The sequence below is a fragment of the Manis javanica genome, chromosome 6, assembly GCF_040802235.1.
Source record: "Manis javanica isolate MJ-LG chromosome 6, MJ_LKY, whole genome shotgun sequence".
In the NCBI taxonomy this organism is placed as follows: domain Eukaryota; kingdom Metazoa; phylum Chordata; class Mammalia; order Pholidota; family Manidae; genus Manis; species Manis javanica.
This window is the reverse complement of record NC_133161.1, coordinates 120,166,574-120,181,530: the sequence shown is the minus strand read 5'-3', so window position 1 is coordinate 120,181,530 and position 14,957 is coordinate 120,166,574. Positions and strand designations below refer to the sequence as shown.

Here is a 14,957-nt window from a genome sequence, read left to right as displayed (position 1 = left end):
TTCCCTTTGATGAGGGGTCCTGCCACAGGATGTCGGAGGTGTTCTGTTTCTTGACTTTGGTGACAGAATGTTTACTTACTAATTATTTGATTATTTGTATGTTTTATGCACTTTTCTATGCATTTCAATTTTTTTTGTTTTAAAATATGTGGTACAATAATCCTGAATGAGGCACCCCAAAATTTTAAATTGAGAAGGCATGTCTGAGTAGCAATTTGATTCTGGCAAATGAAATGTGTTTTCTCATGGATTAAATTTATGCAGCAGACGGGCGGGGGGGAGGGGGAATCCTTTGAAAGACAAATACATTGTGTGCTTCCTGCCAATAAGAATATAATACTTCCTCGTTGTCATTAATGAAAAATAACACACACTTCAAAGTTCTGTAGATACTAAAAAGAAAGAAAACACTCCAGTGAGTCACCTATTTCCACATTCAGGGATGAGAAGCTGTATAAATCTCTCCACCTTCTGGCAGAAAGAACCAAATCAACCGTTGATTTGAGACCAATCCTCTTTGCACAGCAGCTATGCAGCTGGCTGAGCTATGGGCTCTGTGCCTGCTTCCCGGCAGCCTGGCCCCACCACTTCCCCGGGAGGCAGAAGGCATGAGTGAGCTGCAGTGGGAACAGGCTCAGGTATGTCGCTGCCCATTCACCTGGGACTCCAGGGTCTTCCCATCAGCATTAGGAAGTATGGTTTTCAATTTTGGCAATTTTTGTGATTACAGAAGCAATACATGTTTTTATCAAGTAACTAATGAGAGCAGGCTTTAGTGCCTACCTAAGCTGGTTCAAACTCCAGCTCCCCCACTCACTATGTAGTGAACATAGGAATGTCAATGGACTCTGAGCTTTTTTGACTTGAAAGTTGGAGATTATAATGGTATGAACCAAACTGGGGAGGGAAGGAATGAAACATTTAGCAGTACCTGAAATATTGCTCATGCACAGTAAATTGAATTTGTTAATTATTATTATTATTTATCGTAACTTCAAATTCTTTTCATAAAGAGCAGAATGTTGCCTTTTAAGAGGGAGACCAATGATGGAGAGACTCAAAATCAGAAAACAAGTGTAGAACTTATAACTCTCCCACTTACAAGCTGATAATGAAGGGCAAGGCATGAACTTCTGTGTCCAATGGAAATAATAGTACTATGTGCTTTCTACCTCACAGGAGTATTCTAGTGAATAAATGAGGTAGTAACAATACCAACTATTATGTATGTAACAATTACAGATTATGGAGCTCTTCATATACATTATGTCATTGAATCCTCAGCTGTATTCTAGGAAAAAGAATAAACAAATGTTGACTTGATGCACATACTTGTTGATGGTAGAGATGGGGATCAAAGACAAGTTTTTCTGGTTTGAAAATCATATTCTTTCCAATATATTACTTAACAAGAAGACTAATAAATGTACAGAATTATTATTTGGTAAAATAGTGGGAAGTTTACTCCTAAGTATTGTGTATATACTTAAGCTTTAAATGCAGTAAGTCCATTCTTATTTTACATTAACTTTGACTTTTAAAAAGTAGTACGTTACACTGAACCATATGAAATTACTTATCAAATTACACATTTGACTTGTTTTTTACCTCCAAGACAGCAGTTTCAAATGGCTGCTTCTAATGGAGACCCCAGAAGGAACATACCTGCATGAGTCCTGTGTCCCTTTACTTAGAGGGTAGGTTGCTAATAATATTGAGGGAGGTTAGCTAGGTTTAATGGAAGGCAGGAAAGAAGCAGAGAGATTTCTCCCAAAGAGTGTCTTTGTAAAGCCTGTAGCTCTGGAAGGGATAAAATGAGTTATGTGGTTTTCAATAAGGGATTAAGTCCTAATTGTCACAGATGAATAATTAGTATTTGTTGTATTGAATGAAACACGATCATTGGTAACAGGAAGAGAGAGAGCACAGTATTACTAAAGTTACTTAGATAAAGTGCATACTCTGAAGAGGGTCTGAGACAAGTGAGTCTCTCCACCTACTCCAAATTACACTGCAAATGAGTGAGCCAATGTTTGAATCATTTCAATAACATCATGAGCTACATAGAGGCCTCTACATTTTTCTAATGGAATGGGCTTTGGGATCAGAACACAAGTTCAAAAACTGGATCCTTCAGTTACTCATGGGGTGAACTTGGGCAAGTTATTTTACTTCTCTGAGCTGTGGTTCTTCGTACGTAAATAAGGATGTGAAGCTCCAGGTACACTCCCTGCCACTAGTAAGTACTTAATAAAAGTTCTTGTGAGGCTCCCACTATTGTTGTTTCATTCTCTTTGTATTTTCTTCCTATTTAGGCTGCCAGACTGTCATCCTCATATACAGAGACTAGGGTCCTTAAAGAAATTCCTAGGGAACCAATTGTACATTGAACACACCTGGGAGAAATGTTTTATTCTGCAGCTTCATGAAGTGGGGTTTACTAGACATTTAACAGCAGAAAGAGCACTGGACTATGTTTTATAAAGTGTACAGTGGGTTTCTCCGCAAAACATTTAATGGCATGAAAGAGAAATGGAGGCACTCTTTTCTTTGCTCATGATATGCAGTGACAATGCTTCATTATCATATTAAATTTTCTCCTCATTAATGCACATTTATCATACTTGGGGGCTATGTGACTATTCTGTCTCCAAACTACAGGATTCAGAAGCAAAGATGTGCCGACTTCTGAGATATAAAAAGAAGACAAAAAGCAAGAATTGCAGGTCAATTATTCTCTTTCCAATAGGACTACCTCAAGAGATTTTATCCAACTGACTCAAAAACAAAGGAGGCCAACAGTTTAGAAGCCAGACTTAAGGAGATGGAAAAATTCTTTCGCCTCCCTATAACCGGAATATTAAACTCCCACATCATAGAAATAATGCAGAAGCCCAGATGTGGAGTGCCAGATGTGGCAGAATACTCCTTGTTCCCAGGTAGCCCAAAATGGACTGCCAAAGTAGTCACTTACAGGTTAGTTTTATCTTGGTTCATTTTGGCAAAAACAATAAAGCCCTTTTCCTAACAGGTCAAACATCATTTTTTCATTTGCTACCAGGGTCGTATCATATACTCAAGACTTGTCACCTCTCATAGTGAACCAGTTAGTGGCAAAAGCCTTCCAGCTATGGAGCAAAGAGATCCCGCTGAGCTTCAAGAAGGTTAGAACAGGAACTGCTGATATCATGATGGGCTTTGCAAGAGGAGGTAGGGAAGGTTCCTGTAGGCTAATCGTGCGTGCTGTTTTGCTTGTGGTATATGTCAGCGTCCTAATGATGTGTGTGTGTATCATTGTTGCTGCACTTTTTCAGTTCATTAATTTAGAACAACGTTTTATAGTAGAGGACGGCAAGCTATGACCGTGAGCCAAATCTGCCCCACCATCTGCCTTTATAAATAAGTATTTATTAGAACACAGCCAGCGTCCTCCATTTACCTATTGTCTGTGACTGCTTGGGGCTACAATGGCAGACTTCAGGAACTGTAACAGAGACCATCAAGCCCACAAATCCTAAATTACTCATTATCTGGCCCTTTACAGGAAAAGTTTGCAAACCCCCGTTTTGTTGCATGAATCGTGATATAGATGAATCATGAAATCATGAATAGGGAAATATATGTATATGTATGTGTGTGTATACAAATACATACACAGGACAGTTTAAAATATATCTAACTAGCATCAACCTAAAACCAAGAGAAGCGATTTCCAAAGGCCTTAGGTGGTCTCCAGGAAGTGGGACAGCCCCTATGGCCTGTTGCCAACACCTTCCATGTTCAAAGAAAGTAGATAATAGAGAACTTTCATATTAAAGGACTTAAGGAGGTATAGCCCATATACATGAACTGCTGTTTGGAGATTTAGAGAAAAATATTGTTCTTCCTATTCTGTTCAAATATTAAATTCCCTGGGTGCTGTGAATTTAGCTGCAATTTGAACTACAGTCACAATATTGACAATACCAGAGAAAATGTTACAGAAAGAACTGATCATGGCACTAGGCAAACTGAATGTGGCCTGATACCAGGTGGAAAATGAATAGCTCTACATCACAAATAAAAGCACTATCAGGTTCCATTTATGACACCTTGAGCCTGGTTCTCCAAGAGACTGTGTAATACACCCAAATAAGCTGGGTTTTTAGGAAAAATTATACTAAATGGTATACAAGTTACTTGCTGAATGCAGTACTCACCCTCATTCTCCATCGGGTCACCATCCTGCCAAGCACAGTGATCAACTGTGACTTTAATGCCACCATAAGTTAGTTGTGAATGTACTTAAAGTCCCCGCCCAGTCAGCTTTCAGTCTGGGGTGGTTATCAGTGGTGAGCAGTGGTTCTGTAAAAGGAAAAGTTCCTGTGGCAAACAGCCAGCCAGCCCACCCTGTGCATGCAGCTGGCTGCTGGCTAACGGTGCTGACTGCTTGGCTGGGCTACTCTTTCCAGCCTCCATGGTCATGTTAACTGAAAGATATAATGACTGGAGATAAACTCAGTCACTAAGGGCAGTCCTCCTATTTTCTTTCAGCTCATGGGGACTTCTACCCTTTTGATGGGCCAGGAAACACACTGGCTCATGCCTTTTCACCTGGGCCAGGCTTGGGAGGAGACGCCCATTTCGATGAGGATGAACGCTGGACTGATGGCAGCAGCATAGGTACAGCGTCTCACCGGTCTCTTACTGCATGTCCCCTTAAAATCTTGAGCTTCTTATACCAGTTTCGATTTGAAAATTGCTTTAATTAATAATTAGTGAGTCCCTGCTGTCAACCACTGTGGTTTAAACACGTTATCTCATTTAATAAGATGACAATGCTACATATGCAGCAGATGGAAGCTCAGGCTATGGAGTCAAGTGACAGTGGGTTCAATTTGACGTATGTCTACCAGTTACTCACTATGCGTCATTGGTCAAGTTATTTAACTTCTCTGAACTTCAGTTTCATCATCTATGAAATGGGACTATAAATAATTCCCACCTCACAGGACTGTTGTTTCAATTAAATGAGATAATGCTTATACAGTCCTTAGCACAGTGCTTAGACTATGTTCATAATTCAGTAGATTGTAGTTCTTTCTTTATACTTCCCAAAAATAAGTTTTTTAATTGGAGGAAGAAAAGGAGGTGAGACCATATATTTAAGAAATATACAATTCTGAGATTATTCATTATTGTACAGGAAGAACCCACACTAGATTCATAGCCTTACAAAGTAAGAGATTATAGACACATCACAGAAAAAAAAACTAATGGAAAAAAAGCCCTGGCGTAGATAATCCTAACTGGAGACAATTCTTTAAAAAATAAAAAAAAACTACTAACTGCCTGAAAGAAAAACAGTCCTCATATTTGCCAATGGGAGTTCATGTGTAAGTAAACTTTTCCACCACCGTGATGCCTTGCTGTCCATATCTAAGCTTTGTAAAATGGTGACACGCTCTATCTTTCATATTGTGCATGTCTTTTCCATTCTCCTTTCTTCCCACTCGTGGTAGACTACAGGCAACTTCCTTCAGTCTAATGCACCACAGTTGCAACTCTGGCCTCTCCTTAAACTCATAGTCTCACACCTTCTCCCTTGTTTGCAAAGCCTTTCTGTATGTCTAAGGGAGAGAACAGGATGTATGTAACACCATTAAATGCATCAAAAACAAACGAGCATTGCCTGGAGATCCTGCCTTTCCATCTTGGCCTTAAAACTACCTTTCCCCTGATATTCGAAGTCGCTATCATTTATTGAATGGCCATTGTTTTCCCGACGTTGGGAAACTCCTAATTATTATGAGAAATCTACAAGGTAGGAATTATCATCTGTAACAAATGAGGAACTGAGACCTAGCCATATCAACTAATTTGTCCAGGGTCCTCCAGCTAGTAAGTAGCAGAGCTGGATTTCAAACCTCGGCCTTAATGCTTTGAAAGCCTTTGTTTTCCACTGCAGAATACTGCTGTCTGAGGGATAATATAAGAAGCAAAGAGATAGAAAAAGATTACATTTTTACACCAGCAAGTGGTGATGAGATTAAAGCACTTGTAACTCAATTCTCTTTCTAAACCTTCCCCACTTGTGAAGACCTAGAAACAAGTAAACTACAAAGTATTTGGAGAATTGGGTATTTTTATAGTTACATTATTTTTATTATATATTATATTAGTTATACAGTTATTTTATAGTTACTGTATGTCACTGTTCAATTATAGGAATTGATTTCCTGTACGCTGCAGCTCACGAACTTGGCCATTCTTTGGGGCTGGGCCATTCATCTGATCCTACTGCCGTGATGTATCCAACCTACCAAAATGGAGATTCCAAGAATCTCAAACTTTCACAGGATGATATCAAAGGAATTCAGAAATTATATGGTAATGTTTATGATTTCAAATTTGGAGAATTTCACATTGTCTTCTTAGGATAGGCTTGAACAAAAAAGACTGGAAAATGGACATTTACTTGGAAAAACAAACTAGAACTTATATCTCAAACCCTACTGAGGGGAGAAATTTGGGGTCTTAGATACTCAAAATTTAACTAGGATATTTTATACTATGAGGATACTGATTTTAAGTTTTCCCTAATATAGTATCATTTGATGAAATCATGAAAATGACACCATCAAGGTTTTATTTTTTTCCAGCTGCTATTCACTGTTGTTTCTTGCTCAGTTCCAATACTTTAGGAGAGTCACCCCACATAGGGTTGGACGAGGAACATGGTACCTACCTCCTGAGCTAAACGCTCGCAAGGATTTGGCCTTCAGTGATTAAAAGTGTTCCTGTTTGCAATTTTTCCTGTTTACATTTACATGTGGGGAACGGAGTTAATTGTAGCCAAGAACTGCTTAGAATTGCTGGTCATGATACTTCTGAATACCCACGTCCCAATCTACACTTTTTTGTTTTTGATCAAATTCAAAATTCAGCTTAAGAGAATAAGGCTGATTTATATTTTCTTGATCAAGTTAATCAGAAATAGCAAAGTGAGGAAGGAAGCAAAGGACAAGGATAAAAAGCCATGTCTCTAGATAAAGATGAGAAAAGTGATCTCCAAAGAAGCTAAATGAATTGTCCCAGGTCAGGTGGCTGCCGAGTCTCATGTCATCGCTGTTGAACAAGGATTCCCAGCCAGAGCTTCATGATTTCACGCTCTTCCTACCACAGAGATCTCTGCCTACCCCCTGCTTAGTAAGCTTTTAGAAAGAATTTGGAAAAGAGGATACAGAACGATATCCTTAAGCCCACAGATATAAGTGAACTTTTCCAGCAAAATGTCAGAATGATAAGAATACACTGCAAAAGGATCTCTGAAAAGTCTTTGACTGGTCACATGAGCGATGCCTGTGCTCCCATGTAATAAAGTAACATCCTTAGGGGAAAACTATTCCTATGGGATCACATATTTAGGCTCTCAGTTGAACCCAGAATTTACAATCAGTCAGCATCTCTCAAATTGTGTTCCAAGAACATGAGTCCTACAAGACAATTCTCAAAAAAGGATGCTGTGGAGAAATCGGTTCAAGAAACACTACCTACTACTGTATTTCAGGTACATAGGATATTAAAAAGTACTTGACAAACTCTTGTTTAACTCAGTGTTTCCAAAATTACAGTCCTTTTTATGGAGCACACACTGAGCCCTCACTCAGAATAGCCTGTCAGAGAATGTGTTTTGAAAAAAATCAGGTAATACCTGTGCCTGAATGTTGCCACCCAAAGAGCTGCTGTCAAAACAGTTCACAGAACACTGACAGTCCTTGGTGAAGTTATCAGCAACAACACAGAAAGTAGTGCCTCCCTATACACAAAACTACGGAACTCTGGAAGTCTATGGCATGTATAACTATCTTAAAACCTTAAGAAAATTAGAAAGGGGCTAAAAAAGATTCTGAGGCAGGCCAATTAGATTTAACATGAGTAGGGCAGCCTGATGCACTAAATCCTGAAGTAGTAAACATGAGGTGCCCCTAGTCAAAGCTGAAAAGAGGTGACTTCTGAACAAATAATAGTAATATTTAATTATATGGGTTTTAAACTTAGAGATCTCATTAATCCAAAAAGTTATATGAACAAAAAATATGAATTTGGAAGAATGTGATTAGACTCATGGATGTAAAATTCTCAGTATTCTATTCAGAATAATAAAAGTAATCATTAAAAGGCATCATATACTTACAGTGTGCCAAGCATTTCATGTGCATTTACTCATTTAAGCCAACAATCAATGAGTTGTATCCTTATTTTACCGATTGGTAATCTAACATTAAGAAAGACCAAGTACTAATTTACCCAAGACCACACTGCTGGTGAAATGGTAGGGACAGGATGTAAAGATATCTGGCACTCAGCACCCGCTCTCTACACAATTCTGCCTTCTTAGCCTTCCGGGGTTTTTCTTCAGAACCTTTGTCCCTGGCACAGAAAACTGGGCTGGGCACATGATAGATTGTAGGTACTGCCACATTTCTTGTGTTTTTATAGTCTTAGGACAGTTTTATGTATTTTATACATGTCAGAATGTTCTTATCTTCTCTCTTAACAGGAAGGAAGAGTAATTTAAAAAAAAATTAGAAACTTCATGGGAACACATACTCATTCATTGGATTAAATATCATTGTTGCACAACCAGAATAAGTGAGCACAGTTTCCGCACTGCACATAGCATGCACTTCATCCTTCCTTACGTGGCGGTTGGTTTTTACAAGTCTCTCTCCCCTTCTAAGGAAGAGCTCCTTTGTGCCATGACTGAGTCCTTATGATCTTTGACTCTCCTCAGCAACTTGCACTTGGTAGATTTAATAAATGTTAAATACACAAATAAAATTTTTATTCCATGGTAAAATGATTTCTGTTTGGGAGCACTATTTCTATGTCAAGAGAAAACATACAATGCAATGAAAACAAAGACCAAGACAAAAAAAAAAATTCCACCACATTATCTTGGGTCTTCAGTTCCACCTCACACACTGTCACCAGGTGTGTAAGGTGGGAGCTCCAACCCTTTATTGACATTGGTGCAGCCCAAAGGTACAGCAAGTTCTCTTTATTTTTTTGACCCAACCTCTCACTATGACTGTTCTGGAAGGTCCAACTCTTCCCACAAAATGTATGTGACTTCCCAAGGATTTACATACTCACAGTCACCCCTGGCTCGAGGTTCCTACCCCTGGCCTGATTTCACTGCTTGTTTCCTGCACACATGCTCTGTGTTCCCTTCCTCTGCCCAGGCAAACCCAGATAACGGTCTCACCCTCTTAAACTTTTTCCAAACCAGTCCTACAAGGCTTTTATGAGACTATTGCCTTGCTGAAGATTTGCATCAACCATGAGATTTTACATTGCACATACAATGAAATTGAGCAAAAGTAAAATTGAATATTATCACCATCATTCAAATCCAATACCTATCCCAGTGTCTACAGTTTCTCACTGGCCACCTACCTCTGCAGACTCCAGTTGCCTATCACACAGCCCTCCCTGTCCGTGCACAGACTCACTGATGTGTTTCTGTGGAAGAAGCACTCTATCTATATGCAGGGCTTAACCCATCAGCAAGACACAGAGCTGGCAAAGGCCTTAACATTTCAGGCTTTCTTCCTTTTCCATGCTCCCCATGCATGCATGGTTTTCTCTATAAATGGATGAATAATTGGAATTTACTTTTGCAATATAATGCGTCATAAGATATATGTATTTGAATGACCAAATATATATTTCTCAGGTGTATTTGGTCTTCATCTACAGTTCACGAAAACACTGCAGAGTCTTGAAGGTGAAATGGGTGTCTTGTCATGTTAATTAGAGACTTTTGGACCCCCACCCAAGGGCAGGGCCTGGAGGCTGAAGCAGCCAATGGCCAATAATGTAGTCAATCATGACGATGCAGTGAAGCTCTCTTAAAAACCCCTGAGAAGTGCCTATCCCTCTGTGCTCTCTCAGACCCTGCTTCCCTGTCAGAGAGAGATTCTATGCTTGAAGAACCAGAATACACCTCCACATGCCACCAAGCCAGACCGCAAGCTCAACAAGGAGAGAAACTCCTTTGTTTGGGACTTTGCCCTATGTATCTCTTCATTTAGCTGTTAACTTGCATCCTTCATGCTGTCCTTTATTAAACTGGTAAATGTGAGTGTTTTCCTGAGTTCCTGAGCCACTCTAGCAAATTAATTGAACCTAAGGAGGAAGTGGTTGGAACTTCCAATCTGTTGCTGGTAGGTCACAAGCACAGGTTAACTGCCTGAGGCTTGCAACCCGCTTCTGCAGTGGGGGGTGGAGTGCACTCTTGTAGGACGAACCTGTAACCTAGGAATCTGGTGCTGTCTCTGGACAGATAGCTGAGTTCTCAGACCCCTGGTGATGTTCGAGAATTGCTTGGTGTTACGTGTGGGAAGATCCCCCTCCCACATACTTACACACATCAGAATCAGGTCCAGGAACCCAGAAGGAGTTATGCTACTATTCCTACTGTGCATAGTACTATTGTTGTGTATTTATGTAGGAAAAGAACACACCACAACTTTCTTACTGATATAAATTATGCCATACATACACAGTCTTAAAAGATGCACTTGTTTTTAAATATTTCATGTAAAGGTATTTTTCACCCAAAACACATCAATAACCCAAAACTCAGACATATTGCCTTCCATTAGGAAGCCCATCCCACAGATAGATAGGACGAGGGTGGAATCTACAATCTAGGCAAAATATGAAATATATATGAACAGGAATTCACAGACCCTTTTTAAACATTCAGGTCTATATTACCTGAATGAAAGGAAGTTAGAAGTAATTAAATTCAAGCTCCTCATTTTGTAGTCAACAAAACAGACCAAGAGAGGTTAAATGATTTTTATAAGGTTCACAGTAAGCAAATATAGAATGGATTAAAGCATATTTTTGTGTTTTCCTGTTTGCATTTTGATTGGGGCAACAGAAGGCAGTGTCTACCTTGCAGCTGAAATGAACATCAATTGCTTTTATGCTTCACCCTGTTTTGGTGGACAGGGACTGCCTCTTCCCTGTGTGTACAGTCTTAGTGGGACACCATTTCATATGCCACACACTGCCAGGGCTGAGAGGACCCAAATTTGGTCTATCAGACACTACCCTGAAAACACCAGATGCTGATTCATTCTAGCACTGAGTTCTGGAAACACTGCCTCTTAATTCCTACAACCAGATAGATTTCTGAAGCTGCCCTGTGTCCTAGCTTATGAACAACTTAGGTACAGGGCTTCTCATCAAATTTTGCCACTCTCTGCATTGCCTTCCAATAAATGTCTGTTGCTTAAATTGGTCCCTTTATGTCTGTTGATTGCAAATCCCTAACACAGTAGCTTGACTGGCTCCCATATGGTATCCGCCACATGGACTCCATTATGTATCTCGCCACATACTCCAGTCTTAACAATGAAATGAAACTCTGAGCACAGACTTGAGTTTTCTTATTCCTATCCAAATAGCATAAAGCTAACTTGTAATAGAAAGCATCCCTAGAAAATAAGGATCCATGTTTTTTTAAATTGTAGTGAAATACAGATAACATGAAAGGTGCCATCTTCACCATTTTTAGTGTATCTTTTAATATTAAGTATTTTCAAATCGTTGTACAAGAGTTAAGGTTCTTAACCTTAGTGTTATTGGCATTTCAACTGGATAATTCTTTGTTAGAGGCTGTCCTGTGTCTTGTGTGATGCTAAGCAGTATCCCTAGGGTGTATATGGGAAATTTCTGTACCATCCACTTAACCGTGCTATGAACTTAAAAATTCTCTAAAAAATAAGGTCTTAATTTTTAAAACTCTACAGATAAAAATAAAATTTAAATCTGGATTTTTTTTAAGAATCAGAAAAATTGACAAACCTTCAGTTACGAGCTAAGAAAAATAGAGAAGACTCAAATTACTGAAATCAGCAATAAAAGTGGGGATAGTACTACTTTTTCTACAGAAATAAAAGAGAACACTATAAGCAGCTGTAGACAATAAATAGGATAACCTAAGCTAAATGAACGAAGTCTGAGACACAAAAACTACAAAGATTAACCCATGAATAAACAGCAAAATCTGAATAAACCAATAACTAGTAAGGAGATTGAATCAGTAATCAAAAATGTCCTGACAAAAAGAAGCCTTAGTCCTGATGGCTTCTCCTGATGGCTTCACCTGTAAATTCTGCCAAACATTTAAAGAAGAACAAACATCAGTACTTCTCAAACTTTCCCAAAAAACTGAAGAGGAAGGAACACTTCCTAACTTGTTCTATAAGGCCAGTGCTACCCTTATACCAAAGCTTGACAAAGACACTACAAGAAAAGAAGACTAAAGACCAATATTCCTTATGAAACTGATGCAAAAATTCTTAACAATTCTTACTAGCAAGCCAAATTCAGCAGCATCTTCAAAGGATTATATACCATGAGCAAGTGAGATTCATTGCTGGGATACAAAGATGGTTAAACATATGAAAATTCATCACTGAAGTGCACTACATTAACAAAAAGAAGAAAAAACACATAATTATCTCAACTGCTGCAGAAAGGCATTTGAAAAATTTGACACCCTTTTGCAATAAAAATAATCAATATACTACAAAGAGAAGGAAACTACCTCAATATAATCAAAGCCATTTTATGAAAAACTCACAGCAAACATTATACACTCAATGGTGGAAGACTTAGTACTTTTCCTTTATGATTAGGAAAAAGACAAAGATTCCTGCTTTTGCCACTTATATTTAATATAATACTCTAATTCCTAACCACAGCAATTAGACAAGAAAAATAATAAAAGGCATACAAATTGAGAAGGAATAACTAAAATTATCTCTGTTCACAGATTATATAATCTTGTATGTGTAAACCCTCAAGATTACTACACACACACACACACCACACACACACGCACACATCTGTTCAAACTAATAAACAACTTCAGCAGAGCAGCAGGAAAGTCAACACACAAAAATCAGTTGTATTTCTGTACACTAATAATCTGGAAATGAAATTAAGAAAACAATTTATTGTAAAGCAGTTCCATTTACAGTAGTATCAAAAAGACTAAAATACTTAGGAATCAACTAAGGAAGTGAAAGATTTGTACAGTAAAAACAATAAAATATTTCTGAAAGAAATTAAAGAAGACATAAATAAATGGAGAGACCCCATGTTCATGGTTTGGAGGACTTAATATTGTTAAAATGTCAATACTACCCAAATCAATCTACAGATTTAATGCAATACCTGTCAAAATCCCAATGATGTTTTTTGCAGAAATAGAAAAACTCATATGGAATTTCAAAGGACCCTGAATAGCCAAAACAATCCTCAAAAAGAAGAACAAAGCTACAGTGTCACATTTCCTGATTTTAAAACTTACTACAAACCTACAGTAATCAAAACAGTATGGTACTGGCATAAAGACAGACAGAGATCTATTAGAACAGCATCCATAAATAAACCCTGACATACGTGGTCAAATGATTTGCAACAGGGGTGCCAAGTTCATTCAATGGAAAAAAAGAAGTCCTCAACAAATGGTGAGGAGAAAAGTGGTTAGTCACATGCAAAAGAATGAAGTTGGACACTTACCTAACATCATATGCAAAAAATTACTAAAAATGGATCCATGGTTTAAATGTAAGACCTGAACTATATAACTTTTAGAAGAAAACATAGAACAAAAGCTTGCAACATTGGATTTCATAATGATTTCTTGGATATGACACCAAAGGCACAGGCAAAAATAAGAAAAAATAGACAAATCATACTTTGAAAAAAAATTTTTAATTGTGCATCAAAAGACTACCAACAGAGCAAAAAGGTGACCCACAGAATAGGAGAAATATTTGTGAATCACATATGAAAAGTCAATAATATCCAGAATACACAGAGAGCTCCTAAAACTCAACTATGATAACAAAACAACCTGATTCAAAAGTAATATAGGACTTGAACAGACATTTCTCCATAAATGGGCAATAAACACATGAGAAGATGCTTAAATTGCTAATCATTAGGGGAATACAAATCAAAACTACAATGAGATACCACCTCAGAACCCACAGGATGGCTATTCTCAAAAACACAGAAAACAAGTGTTGATGAGAATGCAGAGAAATCTGGAACCCTTAATGCGCTGTTGGTAGGAATGTAAAATGGCACAGCTGTTTTTGAAAGCAGTATGGTGGCTCATTAAAAAATTTTTAATGGAATTACCATATGAACCAGCAATATCACTTTTGGGAATATACTCCAAAGAACTGAAAGCAAAACCTTAAAGAGATATTTGTACACACATGTTCACAGAAGCATAATTCACAATAACTAAGGCAATGGAAGCAACCCAAGTTCCCATCAATGGATGAATGGATAAGCAAAATGTAGTATATACATACAATGGAATGTTAATGAGCCTTAAAAAGGAAAGAAATTCTGACAAATGCTCCAACATGGATGAATCTTGAGAACATTATACCAAGTGAAATAAGCCAGTCATAAAAAAAACAATAAGGTGCTGTATGATTCCACTTCCTAGAGTAGTCATATTCATAGAGACAGAAAGTAGAAGGGTGGTTGCCAGGGACTGGGGTGAAAGGGAAATGGGGAGTTATTATTTAGTGAGTATGGGATTTCAGGTTCTGCAAACTGGAAGAGTTTTGGAGATGAATGGTGATAATGGTTGCACAACAATATGAATGTACTTAATGCCATTGAATTGTACACTTAAAAATGGTTAAGATACGAACTTCAATATTAGGCATATTTTACCACATTAAGAAAATTGGGGGAAAAAATCTAACAAACAGAAAGATGATTATGGTACATATATATATTTTTCGATTTTTGTATTTATTTTTTTTTGGTATAATTAATCTAGTTACATGAGGAATATTATGTTTACTAGACTACCCCCATCACCAAGTCCACTCCACAAGCCCCATTACAGCCACTATCCA

At 38.0% G+C, this 14,957-nt stretch overlaps 1 protein-coding gene across 1 annotated transcript; it reads left to right on the top strand.

Annotated features, from left to right (window-relative positions):
• Positions 1-452: 452 nt before the first annotated feature.
• MMP7 (matrix metallopeptidase 7) lies at positions 453-8,831 on the top strand. Its single transcript, XM_073239397.1, has 6 exons — positions 453-638; positions 2,750-2,976; positions 3,062-3,210; positions 4,534-4,662; positions 6,208-6,369; positions 8,543-8,831. The coding sequence occupies exons 1-6, from the start codon at positions 531-533 to the stop codon at positions 8,569-8,571; spliced, it is 804 nt and encodes a 267-aa protein (XP_073095498.1). The 5' UTR covers positions 453-530; the 3' UTR covers positions 8,572-8,831.
• The last annotated feature ends 6,126 nt before the right edge of the window (positions 8,832-14,957 follow it).

What these genes read in the sequence shown, in the direction of transcription:
- MMP7 (XM_073239397.1), top strand. Translation starts at nt 531, where the DNA reads ATGCAGCTGGCTGAGCTATGGGCTCTGTGCCTGCTTCCCGGCAGCCTG. An exon ending in GCCAAAGTAGTCACTTACAG is followed by an intron (nt 2,977 to 3,061) that starts GTTAGTTTTATC and finishes ATTTGCTACCAG; the next exon opens with GGTCGTATCATATACTCAAG. An exon ending in GATGGGCTTTGCAAGAGGAG is followed by an intron (nt 3,211 to 4,533) that starts GTAGGGAAGGTT and finishes ATTTTCTTTCAG; the next exon opens with CTCATGGGGACTTCTACCCT.